The sequence below is a fragment of the Clytia hemisphaerica genome, unplaced genomic scaffold (assembly GCF_902728285.1).
Source record: "Clytia hemisphaerica strain Z4C2 unplaced genomic scaffold, Clytia hemisphaerica genome assembly, whole genome shotgun sequence".
In the NCBI taxonomy this organism is placed as follows: Eukaryota; Metazoa; Cnidaria; class Hydrozoa; order Leptothecata; family Clytiidae; genus Clytia; species Clytia hemisphaerica.
Genome location: NW_027103289.1, coordinates 370,862 through 396,154, shown reverse-complemented (window position 1 = coordinate 396,154; position 25,293 = coordinate 370,862). Strand labels below are relative to the sequence as shown.

The following is a 25,293-nucleotide window of genomic DNA, read 5'->3' as shown; positions in this document are numbered from 1 at the left end:
CTTTCTCATGATTTTTGATGACGCTGAGTTCAGTGAAGTAAATTTCAATGAGAATATCAACAATAATAAAACAAATCACAAATTTTCAATAAATGTTCAATAAATTGGTCTTTTTGACTTTTTTTGTCCAGTCTGCACATATTCAACATTCTCTAACCCCGGCTCCAAAAATGGCTTATTTCAGGATCACTTAATCACTTAATCTCTCACTGTAGGCATTCTTATAAAAAAACACATTAATTATCAAATGTGGTTACCGCGTATGGAAAAGTAATACGAAATGGATTAGTGAAGGCTATTATCAGATGAACATCGACGATATGGTTTATTGATAGAATTGTCATTTGAGATAATTTCTTAAATGAAATCTTTTGCTTACAAATATATTTTCTATCGTGTTGTTAGATAGAGTAACGAGGTCTAAACACTCTCTATGTTTGAGCTTATAAATTAAAACGTGCTTTGTTATGAATTTAAACATACAAATCAAAACACACACATGAAAGAGGATATCAAATAGTTTTAAAGTTGTGACCAGTGGTAAAGACATAACATTCTTTTCTCTTATACTATAAAGTGCATGAACTTTGGAGTAAAAATATCAATTTATCCTGGAGACGAAAGAGGTAGTGAAAGGAAGCAAAATGGCGTTTGTGGAAAGTATTGTTAATGCTCCGATGGAAGCATGTAAAAGGTATTTTGTTTTTTTATTTCCCTTTGTCAACTTTCTAGCATAACCAATGATTAATTCAAAACACCAATGGGGAGGGTGACACCCGGGAGACAAGAAACGTTTAAGGAGCCCTTCTATTGACTGAAACTTGGCGATATATTGATTAGTCTGAATCGCAGACCTCTATAGATATACTTCCTATATAGAAATCTATAAGAAACTTTTTTCGCTAGAGGCTGAGCAGAAGCCTATATATTGTGACGAAGGGAAGTTAGGCGATTGGGGTCACCCTTTAGTTATTGAGGGGACCTCTCAGATCACTTATCTGTTCCTTCGATCAGGGTATCCCTTATTGGGGATAAGTCTATGGACACGTAGTAAAGGTACGCTAATAGATTTCAATCAACATCAATTCTGTTTCTCCAATTAAGCAATAAATATCAAATAAGCGTAACATAAATAACATCAAATAACTTAGTAACTCTGGCATGTAATTAACGATAGTCTCTGTTCAAGTCCTTCTCCTTCAAGTTCCCCTTTCCAAGTCCTTTTCATTCGAGCTCGTCTTTCCAAGTCTTCTTCCTTCGAGCTCTTTCTTCCAAGTCTTCTTCCTGCGAGCTCTTTTTTCCCAGTCCTTGATTTCTTTCCTTTTCTCGCTCATGTTTGCTCGCCCTATTCAGGGGTCTGGGCTCGAGGGCCTGAGCCCCACTCTATTGATTTCTATTCATCTTTCAGTTCATTAATATCGTGTTGGCTCAGTCCCAGTCTCTGCTTGCATTATTCATCAATGATTAGTTTACTAGCTTCACATCTCCGACGTTCGACAAGTGACGTCCTCGTCACTTCAAAAAAAATTTGGGATCATGGTTTCGCTTACTTCTTTCTTTCAGGAATCATTAACTTTTTAATGCTTTTGCTTTCGTGCTGATGTTTTGGTGCAATTAAGTGCTCAATTGTGGTTGTTTACTTATCGAGTTTTCATAACCGTTTTAATGGTTTATTCTTCTCTGGATTTTAGTTAGTACACTGATATGACTTCACTTCCTCATTGTTTGACAAGTGACGTTCTCGCCACTAAATTAAAACATTACATGATCGGTGTATTTTGGACTGCATGTCAAGTTTTCATCTTCGCAGGCCTTCAAGTTGTTTTCATCTTTGATGTCGGTCCTTTATATATCAAAGTTTACGTATAATTAACAATTTCTAATGCTGAAATATTTCATTTGAAAATAACTAAATTACAAATTATCGTCTGATTCATAAATATTACATAAACTCATCTCTTAAAAATTTCATAAAATCAATAAACTATTTGTTCAATTTCAGTTTCTCTTTTAAAAATATTTCAGTCTTTAGTTAATTGTTAGTTTCATTCGGTAAACATATCTGCATTCTATTCGACATCTCGGAATTTATTCAACAATTTCTCTGCGCTAAATTTCGTCTTGATTGTAGTCGGTTAACTGTTCTTCTCAATGTACGCAATTTTGACTCGATATAACTTTTTTTTTTGGTTTGGTGCTCTGTGCAGCTCTTTAAATATTCGTGTTTCATTAAATATCAACTTTATCAAGCATGGTTAAGTATTGAGTACTCAACACAATGAACAAAGTTTATTTTTGTTTCTGGGATAAATTTGTCGTTTTTCAGAAATTCTTTTCTTGTACTCGTAGATCTTTCGGTTGTGCCATTGGTTTTTCTGGTCGTATATTTTATCATCGTTGAGAATTCTTTCACTGATTTCTGGTTGCTGCTCGCTTTTCTCTTGGTATTGTATTGTAAGATTTATCAACGATATGATATTCATAATCAGGATGTACAACGTTGGTAAGATTATTTTCAGTAGCAGACTCAGTTGTATCTTGTTTCTGCTTCGATTTATCTGGTATTTTCGGCATTTCAGTTGAAACCTCATACATTCTGTCGACTCTTTTGAGAATATTTGGACAATCTCGTATGATTTTGGAATATTATTGGATGGTTCTTCAATATTCTCGGACGGCTCTTGAACACTACAACATGGATTTTTAATACTCTCGGGTGGCTTCTTCATAATATCGGACGGTTTTTTGATAATATCGGTCGGCTTTTCAACAATCTCAGATGGCTTTTTGACAATCTCGAGTGACTTTTCAACAATCTCGGACGGCTTTTTGACAATCTCGGTTGACTTTCTAACAATCCCGGACGGCTTTTTGACAATCTTGGACGGCTTTACAATATTATCGAACTGGTTTATTCTGGAAGACGTTTCAATATTCTTGGACAGTGTTTTCTTAATCTCTGATAAATGCTGTGAATTGTTTGGTGGCTGATGGATAACCTCGGAGGGGCTTTGAATAATTCTAGATGAATGTTGAATCATTTCTTGCGATTTCTTTAGCGGAAGATGACATATCTTTGGAGACAGGTTTGCAATCTTTGACAACGAGTGAAGTTTTGACGGTTCATAAACAATTTCGCTCGGTGAGTGAAATTTCGGTGGTTGTTGATATGTTATACGTGGTCGTCGAATAATTTTTGGTGGTCGGTAATGAACTTTCGGTAGTGAGTGAACTTCGATAATGATAGGTGGCGGTTGAAGCTTTGGTGGTTGTATAAATGTCTTGCGTGGTTGGCGAATAATTGTCGGTGGTCGGTAGATAATATTCGGTTGTGGGTAAATTTTTGAGGATTCTCGAGGTTTCTGATCTCTTACCAGCGTTGAAGTGTCGCGACGTTCATCTAAGGAGATTCTTCTATTTTGTTGAGGAGGTCTGTTCCGTTGTCGCTTGAGATTCTTGATTTTGGCTTGCATTCTTTCGATCTCTCTCATTCCGTCTGTTGATGATGGAAATTTTGGTCGGTCAAGCGTATTGATTGTTTGAGGCATTATCATTCGTAACTTTTGTTCGATCACCTCGGATACTTGTTCATCGTGATCTCTTTCAACGACATACTCATTAAATGATACACGTCTTCGTGTTGCACCGGACGATTGGATAGTACATGTGTCAGCTGCTAATTTGTCGATCTTTTTGTTCAGCTCTTTGAACAGTTCGGCGGAGTTCACTTTATCATTCGGCTTGATCGCGTTCTCTAATCTGATGTAAGCCACTGCTTCATTGAAGGTTTTAAATCTCTTTAAAATGACCGATATTCGTAAATCGTCATTCAGTCCGGCGATGAGTGAGTCCAATTTCTGCTCATTGTTGTAATTTAATTGATACCCTAGATCTTCGAGTTTTTCAAGGTAGACATCTAGTGATGAACATTTCTCTTGTTTGAGGTTGACTAGTTCAGCTTTCTTTAACATTCTGATATCGGACGACCAGAAGTAGTTCAGCAACATTTCTTTTATCAGTTTGTATGAAGGCTTCACGTCTGCTGGTAGCGCTCTGTAATAGTGCATCGCGTGACCTTGCAAGCCATATCTTGTTAGAATGTCCAGGCGTTCTTTGAAGCTCCACTTGCCAATGGTTGCTATGCTCTCGAAACTTTCGAAATAGCTTTTGATATTTTCATTACTTGTTCCATTGAATTGTGGTATATCGTCCAAAGTCATTTGGATTACGTTCATCTTGAAGATGCTCGTCATTGCTTGCTTGTTTTCGATTTCATCGACACTGTCGTTTTAGCGAGTTGCATGTTGAATCATTTATAAGTGGTCGAAATGTGTTACCTCTAGATGCTGCATTCCTCTTGCCTAGTTTCCTTTACTTATTTATCTTTCGATTCAAATCACAAAATCGAAATCAAAATTTACTGCACAATGTTAGGTATTATTTTACTTGAATCAATTGCAACCAATGCTTGGTTACGGCAAAGGTTCACTGCGTTCAAGTTTGTTGAATAATTGATACCGAGAGAAGATTTGGCGTTAAACTTCTCTTCTCGTTGAACTTTAAATAATTGATTTTGTGTAAAACTCTCGTTTTGATAGTTTATAACACTTTCTGATGTAAAATCTCTTATGTCCTTTTTAAAAATAACGTGTCCTTAATAATCGTGAAATCAACCAAACTACCAATCAACTATAGTTCAGTTTCTGTGTAATTAAGTAGTACTCTACTACAATCTCTTACTGTTCTCGTTCTTTGGTGTAATGTAGCTTCCTCCTTTTGGATCTCTGATTCTTGCGAAGCGAGTTCTTCTGGTTCACCTCCAGTGTGACGAAGGGAATTTAGATCTTTTTCCAATTAATACTACGTTTTCTAATAAGTGTAAATAACATCAGTAAATTAGTAACTCTGGCATGTAATTAACGATAGTCTCTGTTCAAGTCCTTCTCCTTCAAGTTCCCCTTTCCAAGTCCTTTTCATTCGAGCTCGTCTTTCCAAGTCTTCTTCCTTCGAGCTCTTTCTTCCAAGTCTTCTTCCTGCGAGCTCTTTTTTCCCAGTCCTTGATTTCTTTCCTTTTCTCGCTCATGTTTGCTCGCCCTATTCAGGGGTCTGGGCTCGAGGGCCTGAGCCCCACTCTATTGATTTCTATTCATCTTTCAGTTCATTAATATCGTGTTGGTTCAGTCCCAGTCTCTGCTTGCATTATTCATCAATGATTAGTTTACTAGCTTCACAATATTGATGGATTACTAAAACAAAAGTGTTCGCAAGGCAGTTTCTTTAGAATTTTGCTAACATATGAAGTAGGTAAAGGTAGTGTGCTTCGTCTTTTAAATCTAAAAATGTTTGAAGGGTGAAAGGTACCTGAAGGTAGAACAGCTCCTTTTTTTCGAAACGTCATCATCGTGTAAGGGTAATGTTTATTTTTAAATGCACTATCTACAAATCGGGCGCCGAAATATATTGGCAATTTGGATATTTTAACGTTTTTCAGAGTTGAAAGCTCGGGCGAGAATTGCAGTTTCATTGGATTTTTCGATTTGGGAGGGTTTAAATGGCTTCCAGGCTATATTCTCAACCTTATTGGAATATTTTTGAACTTTTAGATCCTGAGACCCTAAGGTCCTAAGCGTTAAGTCTAAAGTTATAACTCAAAGTTAAAACTCTACTTTCAAACCGTACTTCAAAGCACTTGAAAATCACTTGCGTTGCATGAACACATAAATGTTAAAATTTACGTGATTTGATCGGGGTTTCGAGTGAATTTGAGAAATCTGTGAGATTAAGAGATTTGTGGAAATAGTTTTGTTGTTGTCTAGACAATCTACTTTGTTCGGGCATCTATTACACAATCCGGTCTGATTACGACAATCTCACGTGTATAAGCTACCTATAGATAATCTAAATCTCTGTCTATCACGTGTTATTTAGTTCCTATGCCGACCTCACAGCCTGTGAATATGAATCTTTTTCGACGAACATTCAGCGAGAACTAAAGTAACGATGAAAATCATTTTAGGGGGGGTTGTTCTTTTACGGTGTGACGGGATTGGCACTTTTTAGTACGGTATTATGGGATTTGACGAAGAAAGAGACAGGAAAACAGTATTTTGAAATCAAACGGTGACGGTATTTAGCCTATTTTTGCTTTTATGTTGGTATTTTAACCTCTACAAACCAGTGTGACGGTGTTGTCATTTTTTCAATTTTCGGGATTCTGGGATTCAGCAAAATTTTTGACAGGAAAAGGTATTTCAATCCCTCCCCATTTTAGCAAACGAAACACACATGACTATTCAACATTGTTTAAAAGGTAAACTTAAGCTATCAGAAAGTATCATGATATTCTAAGACTTTACAATCTCAATAATACCAAAAATTAAACCCGGTAACAAAGGGAAAAGACTCGATTATTATTACACGAATATTACTAGTCATTTTATTAACACGAATTGAAAAATTTCGTGTTAATAAAAACCCCCTTAGTTAAAACCAGCCATGGTGTCCTTGAAAAAGCAATAAAATTCGTGTTAATTTTTGGCTGTTGAATACTTGCCTAGTAATATTCGTGTAATAAGGTAATTACTGATCGATCAGGAGAAATCACAAATAGCACTATGTACTCCTCTCTACGAAATACATCGCTAGTGTCGAGGTGACATAACATCTAAACATTCCATTTCAGTATGCTCAAATCAATATCAACCAAACTTGGATACTCATCTGACAAACAGTACATCAACGATACATCTTTGGAGAAAGTGTTGAAGGAAAAGACAGAGTTTCGAGTCACCAAAGTTACCGTCAAGAAATGGGAAGTCATCGACCAAATCAAGATCCACTTTGATGATGATACGGAATGGTCTTATGGTCCGGATTGTGGTGATGAAGATCCCCGGGCACTTATTATGACGGAAGGGGAATACTTGATCCGGGCAACTCATGAGAAATTGTATGACCACGAGTCAGCTGGAGCATCTGTCGAATTTGAAACGAATAAAGGACGTGTTTTTAAATTCGCACCTTCAGAAATTGATAGTATCTCGCTGGGTCATGATTCGAATAAAAAGACTGTCATTGCAGATGAAGGTATGAAGAATTACATCATCTACAATGCAGATACCATCAGGGATAACTGTTATTGTTTGTTATCATTGGATGAAAACATCCGACCTGATGTTGATTAGAGGTGAAAACCGAGAGTTTTGTCATTTTAAAATTCTCTGAGTTCAATCAACAGTCAGCGGCTACACGTTTTTTTTTTTTAAGAAACTAGTTTTACCAAGCAGCCTCAATGTTTCTTAAGAAATCAGCCTTTTGAGCCTTAAATGTTTCTTACATGTTTCTAAACTTTTTAACATAATCAGCCTCATGGGGGATGGGTTGGAAGGTTCTTAAAAGAAACCGAATTAAAAAATGTTATTTTCTCATTCTCAGCCTCAGCATGTTTCTTAGATGTTTCTTAGTTTTTAGGCATTCTGAGCCTCTTGTTTCTTAAAAGTGTGTTTCTTAAAAAAAAAAGACGTGTACAATCAAAGTGAGTAAATGAACAGGTCCATCTGTACTTGACTAGCTCTGCAAATGAGAAGAAAAAAATACAGTTACACATGTCTCATTGAAATCATACGACGTTTTCAGAAAAGTGAAACATTGTATTTCCACTTCAGGTTATGAGATCGTTTGTTTGAAGATCCACCGAGGCGAATTGATTGGTTCAGAACAACAACCGGTGCCAAAAGATGATTTGAATAAAACACATCCAAAATCCTGGTGAGATTTCAATTCATATGCTTCAGCTAATCTAATAATAGAACATTATTTTTTTATCTATATTTGATTATAATAACTCAAACCTTTGTATCTGAAAGATTGGGTAACTTTTCGATTAAGAATGCGTGAGCTGAAAAGATTAAATGCGACGTTTTCTTACTTCTAACATATGAATTACTATTGAGACATGAGGTCTATCTTTCCGGAGGTAGGAGTTATTGGGACTTTTCAAGTGTCCAATATTTACATAACCCTTTTTATTTAAGGTACGTGTTGGCTTATTATGCAGAGAAAGAGGATGCCGACCTTGACAATGAACTTCTACTGGAAGGTGTGGCTCCTACCCGACCTTTCCAACGAACCAGAAATAAACCACATGAAAAAGAAGATGAAAAGGATGAAAGTAATGACAAAGTTGACGACAATGACGAGAGCAAACGTCATTTTAGTGAATCGGGAGTGACTCTTGGACGACGAAAAAGTTTACGTAAGCGGCTGAACAGCGAAGCACTGAACATCAATGATGCAGTTGCTGTTCTTCAGCGAGCTTCATCTCGGGATGACACTCTAGACGAACAAATACCACTATCACCACTTTATCAACGAAGTACATCGTCGTTTCATCGTAGTACTTCCAGGGAAGCTAAAACTCCAACCGAGGAACGTAAACGTCCCAACCTTTGTCGTGGTGTATCACTTATCGAGGATAAAGAATTTTTCCCATCAGATGCATTTACTTCTATACCAGAAAAACAAGAGGAACCCGCATTAGAAACCACTAAGAAAGAGGCTGACAACGAAAATGAAAGTAAACCCGATAAAGAGCCGACAAAAGACGTTGTCGAAACAACAACCGACGACAATGCGAGTGACGTGAGTGACGACGAATCAGACTCTGACTCCGACCAAGAAATCCTTGACCTAGATCTCGACTATTACCATTTTCATGACCAAAGGCAGACTCAAAACGCTTGGAAGAAGATCAAAGATATTTGCAGTAAAAAGCGAGGTCGGGGTGCCATCCTCGTTGATTGTCTACGATCAAGCGTCACTAAAAAGACGGGTAACAATAAAAGTATCGACCATTGTCGGGATATGGCAACACAACGAGGTTATTGTTCGTCAGAAGACGAAGATAATTACGAGTTATTCGAAGTCTTTTACACTCTTTACGAAAGCATGGCTCAGAAAGCTGAGTTCCTCATGTTTCTTTCTACCATCTTCTTCATGTCGTTGAATTTAGCTGTTGGTGCTCATAAATCACTATTGGAAGGACAGATATTAACAGCAATCGCTACCGACCCAAAATCCATCAACTGGCGTAAGATGAACACGTTGGAAGAGATGTTTTGTGGGATCTTCTTCACATGTGATGGATCATATCTCAGTTTGTGTCGATCACTAATGCTATACTATTTCACCGTTCGTATGTCTCTCAGTTTCTTCAATATCATGAATAGCTTCTTGATGAAGTATTTATCAGATACCAAAACAGCACAAATGGGACGTGATCTTTTTGTCCATGCTTTATTCCTGGACAAACGGTTCTTTGATGAAACTAAGAACATCCACAGCTATATGAATGTCCAATCGTTGCACGATCTTCTCTTCGATACTATCCCTAACATCATTACTTCGGTGGCACGTTACTTCGTAGTGTGCTACTATCTCATCAGTATGGATTTGAATCTTGGTTTGGCGTCTGTCTTCTTTACGACCTTCTTCAATTACTTCATCGTGAGCTACTTCATCAAACGAGACATTGAAAGGTGGAAGAAACAGGTATGATGAATACTTTAATTCACCGATGAGTATTCTCTCTTTCCAAAAGAGAATATCGCTTCGCGCTATTGTGTTTGCATATATACGCAATAGTAGATAAAGCCACAGCAGAATTCATAAAGGCAACACTTCTAATGAGCTAAAAATGTCCTCTTTTATAAAGAACCTTAACCAGTTTTCAAGCAAATTTAGCTTAAAGCCTTGTATGTAAACATACCCTAATTAGGGCTTTTATTTACTGAATTGGTCACAATTCCAATCACCTTTCCATTTCAGGTTCAAATCGATCGTGTACATGGTCAAATTTCGTACGACGTTTTTGAGATGATCAGTACAGTGAAAACATTCGCCAAAGAACGATACCATCAACGCGAGTATGATGAGTGGTTCGAATCACTTATTCAAAGCATGAAAAAAGGTAAGGGGAAAGAATATTGAACATGGAAAATGGGAAATGATCTCATAGCCTAATTTTACCTTATTTTTTGTACATTTATGATCTTTTCATCTTTTCAGGAATGAGCTGGGAATACTTCAGAAGCTTCTTGGAAGACTTCATTGATGCTTGTGAATACATCGGAATGATTTACTACGGTTACATTCGCTACACGGGCGACAGTGGTATGACGTCATCTGATTTCATTGGATTTATTATTCTATATCAACAACTTCATGGGTTGTTTTGTGAAGTAAGAGATAACTTGATGTGGGTGGGACGTGGTTTCCATGATGTTAAGAGATGCACAACTCTCAGAGAAACGCAACCAAAGATGATTAACGGCACCAATAAACCAGAAAACATCAAAGGTATGAATTTTGAATTTACATTGAAAAACATAGAAAAAAACACGTGGGAAAATGGTTGAAATGCATACCGTACCATACCATCTTTTGCATACCTGGCGACCAACTGAAAGTCTTAAGCTTCAAAAGCTTGTCCTTTGATTAAAAGACATCAATATATAAAAATAATATAGAGAAAGGCGAGAATTCGAAAACCATTCCCATTAAATGACCAAACAACCAAACAGCCATACCTCATCATAATTATACTTTTTCAATTTATTATTTCAGGAGAAATTGTTTTCAAGGATGTCAAATTCAAATATCCGTCTCGACCCAAAGACCAAGTTTTGAAGGGCTTGAATCTGACAATTAAATCCAATTGTATGACTGCAATCGTTGGAAAATCAGGAGCCGGGAAAAGCACCATTGCAAAACTGGTAACTCGTCTTTATGACCCCTCATCTGGTTCCATCACCGTAGATGGCGAGGATCTGAAGTCCTTCGATGTCGAGTATTTCAGATCCAATCTGGCAGTCGTCGATCAGAGCCCTGAGCTATTTAACAGACCACTTGCTGAGAATATCGCGTATGGAATGGTCGATTCTGATCAATGTACCTATGCTGAATTGGAAGCTGCTGGGAAATTAGCCAATTGTGATTTCATATCAAAATTTCGTGAAGGATATTATACGTTTGCTGGGTATGGCGGGAATGATTTGTCAGGTGGACAGTTACAGAGAATTGCAATCGCCCGCGCGGCCATAAGGAATCCAAAGATTTTGATATTGGACGAAGCTACATCATCGCTAGATTCTGAGAACGAGAAAGAGGTTCAAGAGGCGTTGGAGAAATTGATGAAAGGACGAACCGTCATTGTGATTGCGCACCGGTTGAGTACCATTCGAAATGCTGATAATATCGTGTGCATGAAAGACGGGACTGTTGTGGAGCAAGGTAACCATGACGACCTGATGGAGAAAAGAGGTGCATATCATAAGTTGATCTCTCAACAAATTTTGGAAGACAAGAAAAAGAAAGGTGACGAAGGCGGAGAGCAGAAAAGTGTTGATGGTGAAGAGCAGAAAAGTGATGTCGAAGGTGGGAACAGAAATGTTAAAAATGGTGAGAAAATTGTTGAAAAGAGTGTTGGAAACAAGGTTGACAGCGAAGACAATGTTAAAAATGTTGATGGGGAAGCTAACAATGTTGTTGGAATAGATGATAGCGAAGAAAAAGAGAAGGCCATTGAAAGTGCCGTAGAAAGTGCCGTTGAAAGTGCTGCAAACAGTGTTGACGAAAAGGAGATTGCTGATAAGGATACCATGGAAGTTGAAAACCTTGGTGAGATTGTTGAAACAAAACAACCTGTGACAACTTGGGGTCCGTACATCGTGAATGAAAACAATGAAAATAACGAAGAAAAAGCTCCAGGCAGTACTACCACTAAGGGAGAAAACGATAGTTCAGTTGAAACTACAAGTGAAAACAAAGAAGAGACCGCTGAAAAGACTGGTGACAACAGCCTGCTTTGAAGACTGTATAGTCATTTGCTATTACTTATTTTAATTTATAAACATTTTTTGTAATAACCTTTGTAGACAATTTTGATAATATTTAATTACAGGAATTTTAGGACACACTTTTAAAACGTTATTTGGTTCAATTCAGTAAATCAACGATCTTTCTTTGAAATTGAGTTTAACCCTTAGAAGGCGAATGGCGTATATATACGTCTTGAAAAGGTCATTTTACCGATACACAGTCTTTTGGTCATTACTCCTGACCACTTGAGATTCAGAGAAAAAAAATCGCTATTTTTTGTAGCTGACAGAAAGAGCTTTCCAACGATACCAAAGTTGATACCTGAATCATTTGTCCTGGTCAAGAAATGGCCTTTGAAAGAATAAATTTCCAGAAAAAAATGATGAACTTTTTGGCCTTTTTCAAAAAAGTTAGCGGCTTGGAAAGGTTAAGATGCCACGGTATATTTCTTATATTCAATCAAAAGAAATTTTCAATATGTACAATATTTAGGATATAATTATTTACAAAATGCTTTGGAAAAATACCTCAAATAGTTTGTTGTTATTGAGTAGAAATAAGAAAAGTCCATTCGCTTTGAATGTGCACTACTGTTTGCTACCATGAGGAAACCATGTCAGGGAGTAATTTCCTTCAGAGTGGTTTCTATATGGTACCAAAAACAAATACACACTTAAAGGGACATAAAAGTAGTAAAATGTAAACATTGCGCGAACCACGTGTCATTAAAGAGAACAATTAAAATCACGTGTCCAAAACAAACTTGTCAAACAATTGAACAATCAAAATTAGCCATATTTGGTTTAATTTTTTTTATTTTGACATGTGACATTTGTTTTGATTTTGTAGCCGCTGCATACAGTTTGTTTACAAATTTCGCAAGTACTGTTATGTCCCTTTAAAGGAAATTTACTCAAGGTTTAGTTAATCCCCGCATTCCACGAGGACGGAAGAAACTTTCACGACATTTAGGCAACAACAAAGGTTTGAAGAAACACATAATGTGATTTTCAGTCTGGCTTACACAATCATTATTTTGATCCACGCAAAGCCTAAGATTCAAATAACAAAACGGCTCAAAAAATTCGTAAATAAAAAAGAATACAAAAATACAATTATGATTTGAAAAACGAAAAAACAAACAGAATGTACAGTGACATACAAAAAACGATAGGAGATTTCGTACATTCACCAAAATAATTACATATTGTCATTTTTCAATCGAACACTACTTTATTTACAGTAGATGTAAAAATCTCTGATGAGATTGAAACGCAATAGCCAAATGAGCATTAGCATACCATAATTTGTAGTTTCTTACCGTTAACAAATTCATCAAACCAAACCACCAGTTCTGCAACAAACACGATTTAAACATCCTTGATTTTGACATCCATTGGCAGAATAATCATAATCTGTTTCAATGTTATCACAGTATGAAAGTTCATTAAGATCAAGGTTCGGACAACTAGTCACCAGGTTCTCAATACCTGCACTGGTGACATTGATGCAACCTGATAGGTCCAAATGACGTAATCTTTGCAGACAACCATGTTTAGTTAATGCCCTGAGAATTTAAAAATATATTGAGTTTCAAAGAAGGGACTGCCTGATCCCCCTTTTTGCATCTCCCCTTTTGAAGAAAATTTCCAGTCTCCCATTTCTTGGCTTTCTCGGAACTTTCATCCCTAACCCTTAAAAGAGGGGAATTAGAAATAGGAGGAAATACTTAGACATTGCATAAAGAAAAAAGTTCAATTAAAGTTGGGGAACGAACACCAAATCAACGAAAAACACGCACAAACCTCAAACCAGCGTCTGTGATCTTGAAACATCCTGATAATCTTAATATTTCGAGTTGCTTCGGTTGCCTTGGTGACGGTGGTGATTTATCTCCCACAATCCTTTGTTGTTGAAAGCACGTGCAATTCGAGCATGCATTACTGGAACTTTTCTTACTACCGAGAGCTGTCGAAAGTTTAATCAAAGTTTTGTCAGTGATACCTCTACAGCCAGATACATCGAGATATTTCATGTTTCGACAGCCATCTTTGAATAACCTGTAGAAATGAGGAGCGAGTTATATATTAAGGCCAGTCTCCGAAAACCCTGCTATTGGTTTTTTGACTCGATCAGTTTTTTTCGGACGAAAAACTTTATAATAAGTAGTAGGCACTTAAAATTGTGTGTAATGCGAGTATACTGCAACTTTTTTCAACCGTTAAGCTAGATCAGACCAACTGAAAAACCTTCATTTTTCTTTCGAGTAATAAGGGGAAACTTCAATTGAAAAGAAGCAGTTGCAGCATGCTCTTAGGGAGACCGACAAGGGTCAAAGAGCACAAGACGATCAATGCAAATTTCACACTTCAACGAATATATCACACAAAGAAATTGAACATACCCCATCAGTCCTAGATCAGAGACTATCGTTTGTGAGACATCTAGATATTCCAAGTTACGACATTGAGATAACATTCGAAAGAGCTAGAACAGAAAATAAAAGATAGGTTCATGAAAAAGTGTTACTTAATGAAATTTAACTGTGCATTATTCGAAATAATACCTAGTAGGTATATATGTTGTTTGTAGTTCTGACAGGAGAAAACATTTTATTTTTTCATACTATATATATTTGCCTAGTACATCAGGATGTGCGAGGATGTCCCCTGCCTGGTGTCTAGTGCAGTCGGCTCCAAAGGAGTCTAAGGTGTTTACACCTTTGTTGATTCATGTTTTGTTTTCTTCTCCTGTCAGTCTACCTGGAGTTTGTTGTCATCTTGTACAGGCCGCTGGGGTAATGTCGCCTGACTGTCTTAAATGACAGTCAGCCTGTCCCAAGCCAGGATAAAGACAGAGGGACCCAGAGAGGACTAATTACCCTTTCATTGTAACATCGTCTCTCTAAGAGGAAAAAGAATTCGGCCACTCTTTGTTGTTTGTAGTTCTGACAGGAGAAAACATTTTATTTTTTCATACTATATATATATATATATATATAAGATTTGAGAGTGAATAAACTCCTCTCGAGATGTTTAAAAAGCATTTTAGGTCCCGTTTGCAACAACAGAATAATTATCCAACCTTAAATCTACATAGGTATCAAAAGGCATTTATCAGGTAGTTATGAGTAAAAAAAACGCAAGCGTTCACAAACGATATTTACATGTAAAATAATGATGTGTTACCCTAGAAGCAACAATTTTGAAAACGTTGTATGCATCTCGAGAAAAGTGTATTGGCCAGAATAAACATTCAAAACTTGGCAAGAATTTACTTGGATTAATAACAGAAAGTTTTTCGCAAATGACCGGGTAAACCTGTTTCTTATTACCTAAATTACCCAAAATCTTTTTCAGCCTAAACCAACAGAAATGAGAGGTTATTCAAGCAAGACTTATTAATAAACTCGCTCAAAATTAATTCCCAAATAAGTTCCCAAACACAAAGTAAACCATAAGTTGATATTTCACATTGTTTTTTTCTTTTAGTGTTTCAGTGAGGGAATATCAAATATAAGGAAAACCATCGAGACATACCAATCCATTGGTGATTGCTTTACTACATTCCAGCACCAACGTTTTGACGGATGCACCGATCCTGGGTAACAAGTATCTTCCTATACCGTTCAACACTTTCACTTCTCTCTGCACAGGATCGTCTTTGGATGAAAGTTGCTGTTGTGTTTCTTCAGAGTCACTCTCTGAACAACTACCTGATGAATAGTTGTCTTTCTCTTCGCTACAAATAAAATAAAAGAACCAAAAGTTGAAATATTCTAATCTTCAGTTTAAATTAAACGCTAAAGGCAGTTTTCCATTCGGTGGAAATTCCACTCATATTTTTGCGCTTCCTGTGAGCTGATTTCCACAGGAAAAAATTTTCGATTTCCAAGGTTGGAAATTTCAAGTTTTCTTAGTTGGAAAAAAGATCAAATCCAATGGAAAATCCAACCTGAAAATGTGGGACATTCTCCAAGGTTGGAAATTTTGCATTTTCCATAGCTTGGAATTTTCGTAAGTCCAGGTTGAAAAAAGGAAAAATCCAAAATTTAACAAGGTTGGAATTTTTTTTAAATTCAGTTGGAAAAAAGCCAAAATCCAAGCTTAAACAAGGTTGGAATTTTCGAAAATCGAGGTTGAAAAAAGCCAAAATCCAAATTTAACAAGGTTGGAATTTTTTAAAATTCAGTTGGAAAAAAGCCAAAATCCAAATTTAACAAGGTTGGAATTTCTTAAAATTCAGTTGGAAAAAAGCCAAAATCCAAGCTAAACAAGGTTGGAAATTTCGAAAATTCAGGTTGAAAAAAGCCAAAATCCAAAAAGTGATGGCAGAGATGTGGAAAAGAGATCTTAAACAAGGTTTTTGTTTTTGTGAACAGTCACTCGCTAGCCTAGTTATTAGCCTAGCTCTCGTTATTGTTCGCACAGATACGTAGTTGATCTTAGATCACTCACACTCCTCAGCAGGGCACTATGACACAAGTACCCTATGTGCTTCACTGTGCGAACTCACTGCGATTGACCGAAACCGCTCCGAAGGGACGCCTCACCTGACGGAAACTTACAGCTTGACTGCTCACATTATAGCCTAATATCTAGGTTAGCCATACATCAAAACAGTTTTGAGCGAAAAATCGCTTGTGGTTTTCCCAAGGACATGCGCAGAAAATGGTTAGAAAAACGTAAATTCCACATGGATTTTTAACGTTTTCCAAACTGTTTGGAGAAACACAAATTTCCAACCCAAAAAGTCTAGTTTTCCAAGAAAGGTTCTCAATCTTAGAAAAATGTAATTTCCACATGGATTTTTAACGTTTTCCAAACTGTTTGGGAGAAACACAAATTTCCGACCCAAAAAGTCTATAGTTTTTCAACTTGAGGTATCAAATTTACAAAAATATGTATTTTCACATCGATTTTTGACCTTTTTTTTCAATTCTCAAACTGTTTGGAAAATAAAAATTTCCCACCCAAAAAGTCATGTTTTCCAACCAGCCTTGGAAAATTGTCATTTCTACATGGGTTTTTTTCACTTGATTTTTCAAGGGCATTGGTTTATTCTACAAAACCTATGGGTAATTTACGTTTTCCAAATCAGCTTAAGGTAATCGCTCAAATTTTCAACCTTCAATTATAAAACCAAAATTTCCAACCCAAAAATATTGAATTTCCAACCTTGGAAATCGAAAACTTTTTCCTGTGTTCAGCCATAATGGTTGCGCGTGCATGTGCAGATGCATGAATGTAAGTGAAAATACTCTGCAGGCAGAATATTCATGGTAAAAGGCAGGAAAACGCTCTGAAATGGAGAACCCATCGAATGGAAAGTGGCTTTAAAAATTTACCAGTGAAGGAGGGAAGGAGGGGGTCAATATTTTTTTGACAAATGCAGTTTGCCCTTTTGCCCTTGAAACTCTAAATAAAAGCCCTGAAAGTCACACCCATATTTTTTTCTTCTCGATCCCAACAAGAGTGAACCCAGCAATTTGTAATTCATAAAAATATGGCTTTGCTAACCTTGAGAATGTGATCAACTCATAATTAGGTTCACAGTCGCAATTGCAGTCATCAGAAGATGATTGCTTTCCGAAAGTCCAATCACCATGTGCCCATCTACGAGGGTGCAGTGTTGACCAGAAACTTCCTGTATATGCTATGCTGTTCCATTTCTTGCTGACCTAAAATAGTAACAAAGTCTAATGTATTTTGAACATTGACTTTTAATATCCTTCTTAACGTGTCAACAACGCATTCAGGAAACGGAAATGGTCAAAATTCGACACAAATCAAATTAGACGACTACATAAAATGTTCTCAATTTAACATTAGATGGTTTTTTCTTGAATTTAGTATCTCTCTGACTCAGCACCAAACCTTCCAATCAATGTTTTTACAAGAGTTGTTTTGTTTTTACTTTATCTTGCCTGAGTTGTGAGACGTATAGTCGGAAAAAAACTCAAATGCTTTGTTATAAGTGGCTTTTCAATAACCTTACACTACACTTCTTAATAATCATTTTACATTATGTACACATTTGATATCTGAAGTTTACCTGAGCACATCGGCCTAAATCTCGAGGACCAAGATATGAGAAAATAACAGTCAACATTTCTATGGGAAGCTTTTCGATTGTCATTCCTTCTGAAACAATATCGATGTCTTCATTTTGATCGTCTAAATGAAAGAAAAAGTGACATCACAATTATAGTATGGGGCCAAGTCTCAGGTCCCGTGGCAACTTTTACAAGACTAAACGAAACCTGTTCGATTTTAAAGTTTAAGACACACAAAGAAATACAGCCGCTTGAAGTTCAAAAGCATACCGACGTCAGTATATCAAGATAAGATTTGACGTCAAAATCACAGTAGAGCTGACAGTTAGTTGGTCTCAAAGCAGCTGTATTTCTTAGTGTGTTTTAGTCAGAGGGTTTTCATACTCTTTCAGATGGTACCAATCATTTTGGTTTATTTTGACTTTTGAAAATAAGCTATTTCTCTACCCCTTATTTTCCCTTGAAGTTTTGCCTGAAGAAAAGAAGAAAAAGCCTTAGTTTGCTTAGAAATCAGGAAATATACATTTTTTAACTTCTTAAGAAGCTCGAATTAAAAGTAAAATAGACAGTCGACTAACCAGACGGTTTGCTAATAAGAATCTTCTCCAATTCTTTGGATAACGTCTGTGAGACATTCTGATGAAGAATAGATAAAAACATGAATCAGAGACAAATCCATACAAATTTTAACGATTTAACTGTAGGGTTCAAATTCATTTCAATCGATAGAGTTATTTGTTAAGTGACCTGATTGTACGAGTCTGGCCTAGATTAATCAGCAACACTAGACTTGCTATGATTGAAAGTTTGCATTCACCAGCAAGAAGGATATACCAATCCCTATCGCCACTGCCAAAATTATGAAGAATGCGCCCTTTCCATACTGGGGGCCTAACACTTCCAGGGGTTATTTCCACGTAAGAATTGCTTTTTCACCTAAAAAGATGCCCATGTATGAGTTTTATTAAATAAAACATTCGAATACTTAGTTAAACATTAATGCAAGATAATGATTGGAACCTTGCCAATGTTATCAAAATGGTGAAGCTGTAAAACAACTTGTTGAATATGATGCAATTCATTCAAAGGTAACATCTCCATCAACATCGGTTGGAAGACCTAACAGATAAACGGTGAAAAAATAATCAAAGATAAGGAAAAGGTGAAACTTTTCAGATAGCAACCCTATGAGTGTTGCTCGTATTTCGTTTGTGCTCCTAATAAATAACTTAAAGGAGTAAAGCTAGAGCAAAGTTACAAGATAAACTTCACACTCAGTACAAATTTATCAAACAAAGTCATACATAAAAGAGAAAATTAAACAAAGAAGTTAAGGATAAACTTCACAAACTTCATTTACCTAGATTCACAAACAAAGGCTCACTCCTTTATATTATTTTTCATGCAAAACATTTTTAACAAAGACATGATCATTTTACAATAAGAAATGAAGAAAATTTAAGGTTCGTACAGTTACAGGACAGAAAGAAAAGTTGAAAAATACCTGCTCCTCTTCTTTCATATGTGGCACATATTCATCATAAAACTCTTGAAGTGAATCATTCAAGGTCGAACCCAAGATCTTCAAATCCTGATTAACTCCACATTGAAAGTCTTTCTCAACTTGTCGAACAAGTTTCAAAATATCTGAAATATGACTGTGGGCATGCAAATGGATGAGCAATTTCTTCAACGATTCTCCTTGAAGTTTTCTCTTGAGCACTTTCATGATGCATTTGTTCTCGATTTCTTCATGGTGCTTCAATTCAAGGAATGAAGATGATAAACATTTCAGCAAGCTTCCAAATGACTGTTGATTGTTGAAATCTGTTTTCTTTGTCTAGAAAAGAGAAACAATATGAAACTCAATCTATGGTTGGTTATAATGCCCCCCCATGAAAATTAAACTAATTTTTAAGCCTTTAAGCCTAAAAATTCCAACCCCCCTGAATTTTTTTTCCGTTTTCGATACTCTTTCCTACTTCTATTCACAATTTCCGCCACCCTTTTCCAATGTAAGGACCCCTCCTTTTAGAATGGAGGGCACCATGTGAATTTAGTTGAATCCAAAAATAAGGACTTGTAACAAGTATGGGAAACAGTATAGAAAAAATTTATCCTTTGTTTAATATCTTTGAGAAAAAGGTTTAAAGGATGTCCTGTCATAGCAATCATAAAATAATTATTACATTTGAAAAGACTTTGAGAAATTTCCTAAATTTTTAACAATAAGTGAAAAATTTGATCCAATGCTATCTTTCCCAAAATTTCACCTATCCTCATACACAATACCCACTAATAGACTTGATTATTGTCAATATATCAAAAGGACTTCTGCTTTAAAGCCCTAACAAGTTTCTATCTCTAGGATTTTACACTATAACATATTTTTAACTTTCTCAATTCAATTACCTTTTAGGGATCCCTCGACAATGAAAAATGCCCGTGAACAAGTTTTTTATATACTCCTTTAAAGGGAAAATTATCATTCCATAAATCTACAAATCCTCTGTTTCCTAAGAAAATTTTACAGTTTTCTTGGTATAGGACTAAATTGTGCGATGATTGCAATGTAAAAGATTGAGTCTACAGGAACAAACTTCTCTTTGCACTTGGTCATACCCTGTGTAAATGTGATGATAGGATGACTTGGACGAAACATGTTAATTTGACAGGATAGCTCTAAAGCCCTAATTTAAGAGCACCAAGTAACCAGAAAGCCAGAATATGATTTGTCAAAAAGATTGATAGCAAAATTGTTTTTGAAATTGAAAAAAAGCCTTTTTGGCCTACTAACTAAAAGCACCGTTGACAAGTTTTTTCACCTAGTTTCATGGTTTTGATATATGAAAGATTCATCAAAGCCCTCATATTACAACAAATTCAGATCCACTGGCTAACTTCCAAGGGGTCTAGAAGTTTTCCAGTGGGTCAAAATATCCCAATTTTAGTCATTTTTTGAGCGATGTTAAGAAAATTTTTAAATCAAGATTAACAAGCATAGCTATACTGTCTATATCAAAAACTTGTTTAAGTGGAATGCCCAAAAATGTCAAAAACTTCGAATTGAACAAAAAAAAGTCAAAAAAAACAAAGTTACCGTTTTATTTAGAGAAGGGGCGTTATTGAATGGTTTGCCTTTTTGGAGGAGCATTATTAATTCGAAAGCGGGCGTTTATTCAAAAGTAATACGATCGGTATGAGATTTGGTGAATTCCAAAAATTTTCTTTACTTCATTAAATACCTTATCTAAGCCCTTTTTACGCCGGACCTTTTATTAGCGTTATTTTTGGGCTCGTTGGTGGAATAAGGGCTGGCGTAAAAGGGGCCGGTAATGTAGTCAATAGTCGGTCACGATCGACATATAATCGATAACAATACGTGATCAAAGATCAGTAAATAATTGATAAGTAATCAATGCATGAACGATAAGTAATCGATGATTGTTAACAATCGATACATGATTGATAAGTAATCGATAGGTTGTATGTAGTCGATATGTGATCGATAAGTAATCGATAGCTTGGAAATAATCGATTGCTGATCGATACTTAAGATTTTTTGAAGGTCTTATTACCTATCGATTCTATCGGTTAATCAATATCTAATCCATGGATAACTTATCGATTATTTATCGATTACTCAAGATTATCGATTATATCGATTAACTACGCCTGGCCTATATGATTCCACGTGAATTTATTTTAGTAAAACAATCCACGGTTTTTTCAAAAATATTTCAAAAACTCGAGCGAAAAAAAGATGTTTCAAACCCCTTTTTCATTGAGAAACTCTAATTTCGATCTTCCTTAAGGTAAAGAGGTTGCAAGATTTGGGTTAGCGAGGAAAAAATCGCTAAAAAGCTGGTAAAATAGCTAAATAGCTGGTAAAATCGTAATCCTCAAAAATTGAAGTTCCAGCCTCACTGAATTAGAAATTTCCATCTGAGAGGTTCGAACAATCTCCAATCTCCTTTAAAGTCTCAAAAGACTGAAGAGAGGAGCTTGTTTCTTGCATAGTACCCATAGCCATTACAGCAGCAGACAGAGAGCGTACACGTGCGGGGGATTAAATGCTATTGCGCGGGATGCAGGTCAAAAAATCCCTGTGAGCAATCTCGTTATTTATCAAAAAGTAAATTGGCATCCTGGATTTCCAGACCAAAATATTTTGGGATTTTTATACTTGCTCGTTTATTCCAGGCGTAGTTAATCGATATAATCGATGATCTTGAGTAATCGATAAATAATCGATAAGTAATCGATGGATTAGATAGGTAATCAGACCTTCAAAAAATCTTGAGTATCGATCAGCAATCGATTATTTCCAAGCTATTGATTACTTATCGATCACATATCGACTACATACAACCTATTGATTGCTTATCAATCATGTATCGATTGTTAACAATCATCGATTACTTATCGTTCATGCATTGATTACTTATCAATTATTTACTTATCTTCGATCCCGTATCGTTATCGATTATATATCGATCGTGACCGACCATTGACTACATTACCGGCCCTTTTTACGCTGGCCCTTATTCCACCAACGAGCCCAAAAATAACGCTAATAAGGTCCGGCGTAAAAAGGGCCAAGATAAGGTATTTAATGAAGTAAAGAAAATTTCTGGAATTCGCTAAATCTCATACCGATCATATTACTTTGAATAAACGCCTGCTTTCGAATTAATAATGCTCCTCCAAAAAGGCAAACCATTCAATAACGCCCCTTCTCTAAATAAAACGGTAACTTTGTTGTTTTTTTTTACTTTTTTTTGTTCAGCCTTTCAGAGGGTTTGAGAATGCTTCAGCCGAAATTTACCGTATGCTTATAAAAAAAATGAGTGTAGTAGCTTTTCTAGGCCCTATGCGTGAGAGGTCCTTAATCCGACACCACTGCCTAATTCCTACCCCCCAAATAACTGTTATGAAAAAAAATTCTATGTTTACAAACATTCCCTCTGGAAGTTGAACGATAAACTATTGCTAGAACTCTCAAAACAAAACATCTAAGAAGATAGCTGTAATGTCAAGATGTCAATTAATGTAATTAAAAAGTGTGAGTTGTAAAAATAATTACCTTTTATTATTCTGGATCAGTTACTCATGTTTAAAACGATAACAGTTTTGTAATAAAAGTGACTTGTGCGGAAAAATACGAAACAAATTGGGCTGGTTTCCATCAAGAAACAAACAGACTAAATTGCAAAAATGGCGCGAAGTTGAAAAATAAAGGGCGGATGCGGTAGCACTTAATTTGAATAACAAACATTGAATCAATGAGGAGGCAACTATCAACGCCCTTTTTACCACCCATAAGTCCTGGTGTTTATTTACGGAAGGCCCGCAATCAAGCCAAGTGCCAGTGTAAAGTAATAAAAACCAGGCTTGATTACGTAACGTTTCAAAATGAGCACGCTCGCTCACACAGACCTCTTTTATATTTTTGTGTGCTTTGGAAAATCAAAACATCCCATTACTTTTTATGATGCTGTTGCTACTGTTAACATTTATGACGTTGTGCATATTGCAATAAAAAAATATGTTTTGTTATAAGAAGCAATTATAGTTATTTGGCTCAATTGGTTCAGTGTATCAAATCTCTCAGTTTATTGACACTTTGGTATCTTCATTGCGTCACAGCGAAAGGTTTGTTTTTATTTTAGTTTGTATCTTTGAAAGACCCCATCAGATTTAGGCAGTGGTGTCGGATTTAGGACCTCTCACGGTACCAGGGGATTGGATTCAATTCAAAAGTACATCCCAATCGAGATCAGCGAAAAATGTTGCTTTTAATTTCGCGAAAATGGCAAAAATTCAAGAAATCGAGAAATTTAATCTCGCGAAAATGCGAAGGCGAAAGTTAATCCAATTAAAGTACCACTCCCTAAAATCTGATAAATAATCGATCACGAATCGATAGTTGATCGATGATTAATCAATTTGTTCCTTTTTCAGATTTTCCAACGGGGTTTTATTGAAGGTTTCCAGGGGGTTCTCTCTTTATAAACTGACATCAATAGTTGTTTTCCAGCCCCTTTTTCACAAGATTTCACTTTCCAGAGGGGTCTACCCCCTAATTTCCAGGGGATAACTTGTTATTCCAAATTTCCAGGGGAGTTAGTGAAAAAAGTTCGTCAATACCCCTGTATAATTTTTTTTTGGAATAGCCCTAACTGCGCCTGGTTTAGTGTACTTAAAATAAACATGACATATCAAATACAAACAAAATCTAGGTTTCAAACTATTGCACCTGCCCCACTCTTAAAAAAGTGGCTCTTAAAACAAACAGTCTTCATAAAATAAAATAAAAGAATACCTGGTTTGAAACATTAAGTAAAATCTTCTTCATTCGATTATGTGGGACAGTAAAAACGTCTATCTCTTCGAAAGAAAACACATTTTCAGAGGAACTTTTCACGGCCGCCATCTTTGTTGTTGTTTTTTCCCATCAAAATCGAAAGTAAATCACAGGACCTTAACTGGAATTTCGTACCCCCGCTCTTGATTATGGATTTCTAGACATTGTGGTCTAAATTTCAAATATTTCAGGGGGTTTGCCAACCTTAATTGATTACGTCATCATTTGAAATGGTAGCGCGAAATGTGAGCGACAAAAGTGAAAGTTACTTTGAAGCATATAGTACAGAGAACTTTATAAATTTGTTTTTCTGAATTCTAAAGAGGTTGTAAAGATTTATTTTACATATTTTCAGTTGTACTTAAGTCATGGAGCAAAAGTTAGCTGAATATCGTGCAAGAAAAGCAAGAGAATTTAAAGGAGAAATCAAAAGAGAAAACAATAAAAGTGAGGATGAAGAAAATGAACATGTAAGCCAAGATGCTCATATTTGGTCAAATGGCAGTGGCTTCAATGGAAGATATCAATTAGGAAGGATTGGGAAATTTTTCCAGAGGCTCTATAGTATTAATGGAATATTGAAATTTGCATTTTGGTTCAGTTTGTGGATGTTTTTTATAAAGATTGAATTTGGGGCTGTGTTCTTTGCACTTTCTATGATTGTCATATTATACTTCAGTATGTCTTATGATTCTAGGGGCGAAGATGAAATGAGTGCCTATTCTGTTTTTAATAAGGACTTACAAAGACTAGATGGTACATTTACTGCTGAACAGTTTGACAAAAGTCTTCGTAAAGGAGGTGGATTACATTGAAATTATATACATATCACGATCACCATCCATATATATATTTTTTCAGAATATTTTTAATGATTTTTTTAAATTGCTTCTTTGACAAGCTATTTATATTTCTGTGTCTTTTTTATATCTTCTTACCTAGATTAAAGTTTAAAGATGAAGAATGGAAGTATATTGTAATTTGTAAGGGAAAA

The 25,293-nt window shown here is 35.9% G+C and overlaps 2 protein-coding genes across 2 annotated transcripts; one reads left to right on the top strand and one right to left on the bottom strand.

Moving 5' to 3' along the window:
- Nucleotides 1-369: 369 nt before the first annotated feature.
- Nucleotides 370-12,410, top strand: LOC136809204 (multidrug resistance protein 1-like). Its single transcript, XM_067065724.1, has 8 exons — nt 370-694; nt 6,683-7,086; nt 7,665-7,767; nt 8,034-9,549; nt 9,826-9,967; nt 10,066-10,356; nt 10,624-12,031; nt 12,304-12,410. The coding sequence occupies exons 1-7, from the start codon at nt 645-647 to the stop codon at nt 11,865-11,867; spliced, it is 3,750 nt and encodes a 1,249-aa protein (XP_066921825.1). The 5' UTR covers nt 370-644; the 3' UTR covers nt 11,868-12,031; nt 12,304-12,410.
- Nucleotides 12,411-12,462: 52 nt separating this feature from the next.
- On the bottom strand, nt 12,463-24,398 carry LOC136809233 (F-box/LRR-repeat protein 5-like). The gene is made up of 10 exons (XM_067065754.1): nt 24,258-24,398; nt 19,437-19,772; nt 18,953-19,051; nt 18,511-18,568; nt 17,932-18,053; nt 17,397-17,557; nt 15,417-15,618; nt 14,282-14,364; nt 13,683-13,937; nt 12,463-13,444 (listed from the first exon to the last, which is right to left on the bottom strand). The coding sequence occupies exons 1-10, from the start codon at nt 24,366-24,368 to the stop codon at nt 13,213-13,215; spliced, it is 1,659 nt and encodes a 552-aa protein (XP_066921855.1). The 5' UTR covers nt 24,369-24,398; the 3' UTR covers nt 12,463-13,212.
- Between the last annotated feature and the right edge of the window lie 895 nt (nt 24,399-25,293).

Excerpts from the sequence above, each read along its gene's own strand:
- LOC136809204 (XM_067065724.1), top strand. The coding sequence starts at position 645 with ATGGCGTTTGTGGAAAGTATTGTTAATGCTCCGATGGAAGCATGTAAA. Across the intron at positions 7,087-7,664 it reads GACTGTCATTGCAGATGAAG|GTTATGAGATCGTTTGTTTG; the intron begins GTATGAAGAATT and ends TTTCCACTTCAG. Across the intron at positions 9,550-9,825 it reads TTGAAAGGTGGAAGAAACAG|GTTCAAATCGATCGTGTACA; the intron begins GTATGATGAATA and ends TTTCCATTTCAG.
- LOC136809233 (XM_067065754.1), bottom strand. The coding sequence starts at position 24,368 with ATGGCGGCCGTGAAAAGTTCCTCTGAAAATGTGTTTTCTTTCGAAGAG. Across the intron at positions 19,052-19,436 it reads ATATGAAAGAAGAGGAGCAG|GTCTTCCAACCGATGTTGAT; the intron begins GTATTTTTCAAC and ends TTTATCTGTTAG. Across the intron at positions 17,558-17,931 it reads ATTTAGGCCGATGTGCTCAG|GTCAGCAAGAAATGGAACAG; the intron begins GTAAACTTCAGA and ends TTACTATTTTAG.